Below are 8928 nucleotides of genomic sequence, written 5' to 3'. Positions count from 1 at the left end.
ATCTCCCGGCATGCCCCGCGGCGGGGAGACGGGAAGGCGGGAAGGCGGGGCTGGGGGCAGTTCTCTCCGCGCCGCTAAGGTGAGGTGAGTGTGAGTCGTTGCCAGCTCTTCTTCATCCCCCTCCTCTCCCCCCTTCCCCCTAAACCCTGCCGGTGGGGCAGCCTAGCCGCTGCTTCGCCTCTTCGCTCCGTGGGCGGGCGGGCGGGCGAGCGGCTGCTGGGTGGGTCGTTCGGGTCCCCTGGCTGGGGTGGGTCCCGCGCCTCAGGGGTGAGGGTCCCGCGCCTCAGGGGTGAGGGTCCCGCGCCTCAGGGGTGAGGGTCCCGCGCCTCAGGGGTGAGGGTCCCGCGCCTCAGGGGTGAGGGTCCCGCCGGCCCGGCCTCTGGCTAAGCCGCAGTTTCAGGGCTCGGCATCGCCTGTCTGCGCTCCCCCAGCTGGGGCTGCGTGTGGTGGTGGGCCCAGCTAGCCCGCTGGCTCGTGGGGTTCGAGCCCGGCTGGGGGTGAGCGGTGTGCTCCGTGCTAGCCCTCGGCGGGCTGCACTCCTTTGGGGACTCACTCAGCACCGGGGTGCAACCCGTTACACGGGACAGCCCCACAAAGGTTTAGGTGTGAAGTTTAGTTTGTGGGAGAGGCTGGCCCAGAGGTGCTCAGTTTTTTGGCCTGAGAGCCACAGCTGATATTCTTATGAGAAAGAGCTCCCTGAGGCATAATGGAATTATAGAATGGTTTGGGTGGGAAGGGACATTAAAGCCCACCCAGTGCCACCCCGTGCCCTGGGCAGGGACACCTCCCACCAGCCCAGGTTGCTCCAAGCCCCGGCCAACCTGGCCTTGAACCCCTCCAGGGATGGGGCAGCCACAGCTTCTCTGGGCAACCTGGGCCAGGGGCTCACCGCCCTCACAGGAGAGAATTTCTTCCTAATATCTTATCTAAATCTCCCCTCTTTCGGTGTGATTACTGTACGTGTTGGGGAAGAGAATGCGGTGAGGCAGGGAGCTCCAGGATGCAGGGGGTGTCAGCGCTGGGGAGGGCAGTGTGGAGGGTGGCTTCTGCACCCTTGCTGCTGCAGCATTGCTTGCCTCTTGCTTGACAAAGTGTTTCGACAATAGCACAGCCTATAATGATTGTTGCATAAAGCCTTTCTGATGTAAGAAAAATCTCTCTTCGATTGTTTGTGCCTCGTGTGTTAACTACGTAAGTTGGCTACTAGTCCAATGTCTTCAGCAAATCATAGCAGAATGAGAATCTTGGGAGATAAACTATAGGAAGGGGAAGTTTAAATGTGGAGGAATGGTGGATTTAATATGGATTAAACAGCGTGTCTCACTAGTTGCTGTAATTCATTCTCAAGATCCAGACCAACGGATACTTCTCAGTAGCCCAGACTGGAAGTCAATTATAAAATTTTGTTTAAATAATGACTGTCTTTTTCTGAAATAAAGTATGATGAATAAAAAGTTCATTTGATAGAAATACTCAATTAATATATACTAAAGCCTGTGGAAAGAATACAGGAATGAACTCTATGGTTTTTGCTCTTCAAGGAGTACTTTTATCGTATACCAATTTTTTTTTAAATCTTTACAGATAAATGGACTATAAGAAAATTGTGGATGAAGTTTCAGAAAAAATTTTATCATACAGTCAAGATACTTCAGGATGGAGAGTGATAAAAGTTTCAGTAAGAAAATATTAGTTAATATTATTTATGATATTTTTATTAAATACATTTTGTTGCAAAATGTTTTAAACTGCTTTCCTTTAAAAATTACTTGACGGCTCTGTATCAACTGCTAAGTTTTTATTTTTCCTTTTTCTACTTTGAGAAAAATGTTACGGTTTCTTCAAAGCCTTCAAAAGAGTATGCAGGAAATATGTAAGTATTTACGTTTTGTTTGTCATTGTCATGAATAACAACACCTTTTTTGAACAGTAACACCCACGATTGAAATGGAAAAGTTAACAGTGCTCTTTCCTTCTTGAGTGTCTTAAACTTAGTTAGCTATAGAGAAGATTTTGCGCTGTAGAGATTTGTGCTGTAGTTACACTGGGTCAGCAATAGGGCTGTAATAAAAGAGATGGATTTCCCAAGCAGTTTTCAAACGTGCTCTGAAAATTAAATACTATATAACACTTACTGATACGGAATAAGTAGATATGAAGTCACAGGTTTGGCCTGAAGTCAGTGACTCTTCCTGGTGGAATACTCTATTCAAGCCATTACATCTTGCCAGCTGGGCTTCACTTTTCACCCCTTCATACTTGTGAAATGACTGATGCTCGCCCACGCAGACATGCTTACACTCTCATTCTATCTTACCTGTCCTTTGTACCTTTTTTTTTCTGGCACCCAAAACTGAATTAACCGTACTGAGAATAAGGTCATATAACGTCTGGAGCAGCAGCTTCATCTGTCCTTCCTTCTCTTGCGTGATGAATTCTGTGCAGTTGCTAAGCAGCTAGGTTTGGCCCAAAGGGTGGAGTTAGGCGAGACAGACTAAGCTGATCTCACAGCTTGCTGTCGCTGATAGAGTTGGCTCTACTCTTTACATTCCTCCCCTCCTTTTTCCTGCCCCTCTCCTGGCTTTGCAATCCTGCTTCTCGTTTATGGTGGCTATGGCACTCAGCCGGTTGTTTATCAAGCTGATTCAGCTCATTAAACCAAGGGAAAGGAAAAAAGATCTCACTGAAGCAAATTGTGCAAAAGCAGAGGAAAAGAGGACAATTGCAACATGTCCTTAGCGCTCTCTTTTTTTTTTTTTAAATACCTAATGGGTATTAAATTATATTGAATGCCAATCTAGACAGATAGGCAATAGAGAAAATTTGCATCTCATTCTTTTTTGTTCTCAATATGATGATATGTTTGTGACCAGTGTTGTTCTAACTTCTAAAGTCTTGCTTGGTTTTCTAATTATTTCTGAAGGTTTGAGCAAAGAAGGTGTTAATTACAGAAGGCAGTGCTGTATCACTCGTATTACAGAAGAATTAATCTACAGTATTATAATGGAAAATAGCTTTAATATTTCATTAGAATATGTTAAGAGTACTGTTGTCTTAGTAAGAATTTGCATACTTCTGCATTATTATTGCATTTCAGATCTTATTTCAGTACAGGTGGATGTGAGGGAGTGAGAGTTTAGTTGCTTAGAATTCATAAGAATGTTCCTGACTCATTTCTGTGGAGGAAAAAAGATAAGCTGTAGTCTCAGTCAGACATAAAGCCGTTTTTGAGTGTACTCAGATCTGTATTTAGCAAGTCCTTTGCAGTTAGGAGAAGCATCATCTGTGCTTTCTGCCATTTGGTACAGGGAGCCAGAATCTTTCATTGTTTTGTGTTTTTTTTTTTTTTCTTGTACAAATCTGTCCCATTAACAAGCAGTACTGGTGTCTGTAGCGTTTCTTTTGTGAAGGAATACTAGCTGTTTCTAGGAGCTTAAGTATAGCTGTTTGCACTTTTAGTTTGACATTGAATATTTATTAGCTGCATATCACAAATGCCAGTTTCTTTTTTAACTGGCAGGAATATAAACAGTTTGCTTTACTTGTTAAAAGAAATCAGTATGGGATCTGGTAGTGAAAAGCAATAGAGAATCCTTACTTCAGTTAGGTGAAATATTTTCAGCAGAGTTCCAGGAAGCATTAAGGTGTTTTTTCCGGGCTGAATGGGATTTTATTTGGAATGGTGTCACCTAAGCTCAAGAAAGACAATGAGGTATGTATTTCAGTTTGTCTAAGACAGCAAGACTAGATTTGGTGATCCAAGCGGTCTTTACCAGGCTTGCTTCCTCTTTTTCCAGTAATAATCCGCTGGAGAAGCTGGAAATCGAGATTTTTCACAAGTGTGCCCTTTCTTTTATTCTAGCAACTGTGTCTTTCAGCAGCCTTGCCTAGAAGAAGTCCTCCTGATTAACAACTCACACTGAGTTTAGGAGAGAAGATATTACAGGATGCAGGCGAGAGCTGCTTAGGAGATTGGTAAACATAAGTTCATGGGAGTTATGTAAATAAAGGGTGTATCCAGATATTAATATGCTGGTTTTAACTGGTCCTGCCACAGCTTACAGGTACTTGCTGTTTTTGAGTAGGCATTACAATATTTTCCGTTGCAATCGGACCTTCTGTATTTAGTGGAGAAGCAAGTTGCTGGAGTAATCATATACACCCACACCGCTCACTCCACTAAGGCAGTAAGTGGTGACAAGAGTTGCGGCACAGGAAGAAATAGATTCATGATTTACAGGGCCTTGGCGTTTGGATTTGAACTTGGCTATCTTTGCTCTTTCTGACTTAACCTCATGCATCATCAGAGTCTGTAAATCTGACTTCATGTTTCTTAAACTCTTTGCAAGTGTAGTCTCCTTTGAGCTCATCTGTTGTCCCACAGCGTCCTTCACCTTTGCGTTTAATTGATGTCTGTGAGCGCCTACTGTAATGATTCACAGTTTCTCCAGGAACTAGGTGTGAGAATTATCAGTATTTGCGAGCAGTTCCCAGCATTACTGGAGTTTCCTATTTCCTTGTGGGAGGCCGCTCTTCCCCTCTGTGAACTTTCCCTTGAACTCCTCAAGATTATGAACAAAAGCTAGAGAAATGCCAGAATGTGCTAGTTCATAAATAGTGAGAAGATTTGCGATCTGTGTCAAAAATGAATTGAAAGTACCTATATATAAATAAATAAATTAGTAGATGAATTGCATATATTTAAAATAGCAGGTTCCTATCTGGTAGCTCACAAATAATTCATTTAAAATGTATGGTGTTGAGAATGTAATGATCTCAAAAATCAGTTACAGAATAATAATTTTTGTTACTACTTGAATTTTAATCGATCCATGAAGTGCAATCACATTCATGTGCTTTACCTCATTATAGCCTGGCATCCCCAGATGCTTATTATTGTACAACTTATTTTTCCAGTTCATAAATGTGAATTCAATATCTGTTTTTTACACAATCTAGATACCGTGGAGAAGGCATAATTAAGGAAGTCCCTAGTAAAATTATTCCTTTTATGTATCTTCCTGAATATCGAAACAAATGGGACAAAGCGTTACAATCTTACAAGCTGTTAGAAAGGATTGACCAGGTAATACCATAATTTAATACAAAGATTTTATTTTAACTCTTTCTGCATGAATTACATTGACTAAAAAGACCTCTACTGGGACAAGGAAAGCCCGTGATATGAAATAAATCTGGGTTGGTAAAAACTTCTAAACCTGCTGCTTATGTGAAATGGGTATGAAATATGTCCCTCCCCTTAGGAGTTAAGTATTTAGGGTAATTTAAAAATTAGGGTAAATTTAAATATTTGTTATGAAATAGATATCCTCAAGCATGCCAAGAATTCAGCCCACGGAAAACAACAGAAGTCTCCGTCAAGTGTAGGGTGAGACACAATGACAACAAGCTGTAGGGAAAGCTCCCCTCTCAGTAAGCATAGTTTACACAAATTTAAAAAAATCACCAAAGTTAAAGGCAACATGGAAATTGAATCGATGCTGTACTAGTGCTGTGAAATACTGAATGTTCAGAATTCCGGTTGCCTGGGACTTTGTCTCGGGCACTCTGGAAACCCAGAACTTGGAATTCCGATGAAGAATATCAATTATTATAGCTGTGTTAGCTGGCTTTGATCTGACCACTTGAGAGAGATGTATGATGGAGGGAGGTCTTAGAATGTATTACGTGTATATGGATGACTTAAGTTTATGAAAGTACTCCCTAAACCAGGGGGGAAAAAAGCCCCAATCCTCCCATTTTTGCCTTCCCTGAACCTCTCTCGTTTTCCTCTCCCTGGATCTGCTGCAGTTGGTCAGATGTTAGGATGTAGTTGTACATCCAACCAACTTAGTTCATCCAACTGAGTTAGTTTAACAGATTATACGTCTTTGTCCTAGAATGCAATGTGCAATCTAGCATGTGTATTGTAATACAAATAGGCATTCTAGCTCCACTAAACATGGATATTGAATTTTTCTACACAAAAATTATACTCCTGCCTCATTAGGCCACAAGGAGTGGCCATGAATCCCTGCGCTGTGTTACTGGAAGATCTGTTTCATGGCTCTAATGTTAGTTCAGCACTAACTAGATAAGAGAGCTTTTGTCTTATGCTAACAAACAGGAATCCATTTTGGCCATGTTCTCATTATTTAACACATAATACTGCTTTGCCAATTAAATAAAACTTAGCTTCTTACATACTAATTCAAAAAATTACTTTTACTTACTCATAGGACACTGGTATATACCACAGTGTAACGCACAGTTATGGTATGGGACTGATTTCATCCAGAGATTTTGTTGACCTGCTGCATGTTAAACCATACCCTGGCGATATCCTTACAACTAACTGTAAGTTGCGTGTTGATTGCTGCATGTTTGCATATTTTGGCTGCTTTCTGGAAATCCTGAGGTGAAGAGCTGTGAAGTTCTGCAGCCTAATCACGCTCTAGAGTACCTTGCTCCGTGTGTGGTCTTACTGATGCTAACAAACCCCTCCTGTTTATCTCCAAGCAAAGTTACTTTTTTTAGTACTGAAACTATCAAAATTGATCTTCAAATAAAATACTGTGTTCTTTGTTTGTTCTATTATGCCTCTATTTGAACAATAGAGTAAAATGCAGTAGTAATAGTATGAGGACGCTAGAATTTATTATTTCACTATAGAAATTCAGTGTTTATTTAATAACACTTTTCTGTACTTAGCTGACCAAATGCTACTGGCCTAATACTCTCTTCTCAGAGTGAACTGCAAATTTGCCCGGTATTTGATTCTATCTGAGTTTGGCTCTGTAAACTGAAACAAAATGTGAAATGATTAGTATTGCAACTATATGGCCCACCAGGAAAATCTCTCGCTGCTACTTCATTTCTGTGTTAATCTTTTTCTTTTGTGTGGATCTTAATACATGGCAGAAAACACCATTTTTCATCTTGGAACTTTACTGACGTATCAGGTTTTTTTCAAGCCATACTCTTACAATACCTTGTCATGCAAAAGTAATGGGTAACTAAACAAAAACAACTCTTCCCAACAACTACTGTGCATGTGTGCAGCAATTTCGTCATCTTCGCTGCGATTGCGTTTACTAATTAATGACATCTGCTGACAAAGTGACTTGTTTGTCTAGAACTAAGCCACACCTCAGGTGTGGTAGGTATGTGTAGTCACGTCTCAATGATAATACTTTTGGGTATGCCTGCCCAAACATCGATAGAAATTTTTACATGTATTTAATTACTTGCACAAATATTGAATGTACTTCAGAATGTACAGAATTACATACAAAATGAAATTGCTAAACACATCAGTAACCATATTTCGAGATCTTCTACTATCCCTTGGCAGCTGGAGTAGTTTCCTCTTTTTAAAAGGTATTTTTGAGTCATATGATTGACACAGATAATTAATTTGATTTTGGTTTTTTGTGTGTGGTGATTTACAGCTATTAGCGTGGAGTATTCCAGCTGCCCTCCAACTCCCTCTTGTGTCCGCGGCTATAACAATCCCTGTGGATATGTGTGTTCACCTTTGCCTGAGTAAGTATTTAAAGCCCCCTTTATTAGCATCTTTGATTACTCTGTTGTCTTCTCTATACAAAGCTTAAAATTTACTGAACTACTCAGCTTTTTATTTTATTAGAGAGTTTTATTTTGGGGAAGCTTTAGAGTTTTGTGCAGATCGGTTTTGCGACTCAGACTATCTTTTGAAACAATGAAAACTTTTATACATCCTCCACTCTTTAGTAATTTCAACAGAGATGGACTATAAATTGTAAACACTTGTACATCTCAGTAAGTTTCCTAGCAAGAGTAAGAAGCGTTAACTGAAGGATTTTGCTCTTTTCATCACAGGAATCCAGAGCACTCTAAGCTAGTTGTATTTATTCAGCCAGAATTAGGAGGAATGCTTCCCAGTTCTGTAGTGGAGACAGCATTACCTACTACTCTCATAAACTTAATCACTGAAACCAGAGCCGGACTGAAAGGCTTGAAAGACCATAATTAAACGTAAGTGGAAAATAATAAGCACTTAAGTCATGCATCTTTTACTTGGATTCATTTTTAAAGTAGAGGATGAAGTTTATCTTAATTGTGGTTTATGTGGAAATGTATGAAGCTTAACCTAACTGTTGAAATGGTGAATGCCGGTTTTCTCCGTTCTTTGGAATGATGCAAGAATCTACACTGAAGTGCCATCAAAATATGGGATGTCGCTTTCAATGTAATCAGGTGATGTTTTGTAATACTTTTGCACTTTATATGGAGAGTAAAAATATATATATATATATACACACACACACGAGAATCTGGTGATACAACTTATAGCAATGTTAAAACACAGTAGTCAAAATATTTTGCCATAGCTTTAAACAAACTTTGATAAATTCTTACCTCAATTATGTACTCGTCACTGAAACAAGCAAACATCTTGTGTACTAGAGATTTTAAACATTTATTACTATAAGTGTGGAAGTGTAATTAGCAACTATTTCACTGTTTTGGAATTAAGTATTTGAAGAAAAGCCTGATTAATTTGTATATAGCATCTCATTAAAAGCTGCTCTTTATACCCAGAGTTGTTTGTTGTTTTCTGAATCCTGAGCACCAACCCTAACCGATTTTTATAAGCTGACTAATTTCCAGGAATGAGCTGGTGATATGATTCATTTGGAAATAATGTTTCCCGTTAGCCCTTATTATTTCTAGTACCTCTAGTTAGGAGCGAACTGCAGGAAACAGGGATAGCCATGTGAATAGCAATTTCCATTACAAAGCACAAACAGTGGTGCAAATTAAAGAACAGTGTGAAAATGGCTTTCATCGGACCTGCTCAGTCCCTTCCCAAGTTGTTAGAAACAACTAACTGCATACATAATATAACTCAATGAAAATGAAAGTAAAAATTCCTTCTCCCCAGTC

At 40.1% G+C, this 8928-nt stretch overlaps 1 protein-coding gene across 2 annotated transcripts; it reads left to right on the top strand.

Moving 5' to 3' along the window:
- Positions 1–21: 21 nt before the first annotated feature.
- STARD6 (StAR related lipid transfer domain containing 6) lies at positions 22–8549 on the top strand. 2 transcript variants are annotated; one of them, XM_063320097.1, is made up of 7 exons: positions 22–84; positions 1585–1678; positions 1824–1873; positions 4960–5086; positions 6240–6357; positions 7452–7545; positions 7861–8548. In XM_063320097.1, the coding sequence occupies exons 2-7, from the start codon at positions 1589–1591 to the stop codon at positions 8012–8014; spliced, it is 633 nt and encodes a 210-aa protein (XP_063176167.1). In that variant the 5' UTR covers positions 22–84; positions 1585–1588; the 3' UTR covers positions 8015–8548. The 2 variants fall into 2 exon arrangements, with proteins under 2 accessions (XP_063176167.1, XP_063176168.1); XM_063320098.1 differs by having other exon boundaries at positions 37–79; positions 7861–8549.
- The last annotated feature ends 379 nt before the right edge of the window (positions 8550–8928 follow it).

This window comes from Chroicocephalus ridibundus, chromosome Z (assembly GCF_963924245.1).
Source record: "Chroicocephalus ridibundus chromosome Z, bChrRid1.1, whole genome shotgun sequence".
NCBI lineage: Eukaryota > Metazoa > Chordata > Aves > Charadriiformes > Laridae > Chroicocephalus > Chroicocephalus ridibundus.
The sequence above is the reverse complement of the archived record's forward strand: the minus strand, read 5'-3'. Positions and strand labels throughout refer to the sequence as shown.

Bases quoted from the DNA above. Each gene is read 5' to 3' on its own strand.
- STARD6 (XM_063320098.1), top strand. From the start codon at position 1,589: ATGGACTATAAGAAAATTGTGGATGAAGTTTCAGAAAAAATTTTATCA. The intron at 1,679-1,823 runs GTAAGAAAATAT...TTCTACTTTGAG, and splicing joins GGAGAGTGATAAAAGTTTCA to AAAAATGTTACGGTTTCTTC. The intron at 5,087-6,239 runs GTAATACCATAA...ACTTACTCATAG, and splicing joins TGTTAGAAAGGATTGACCAG to GACACTGGTATATACCACAG.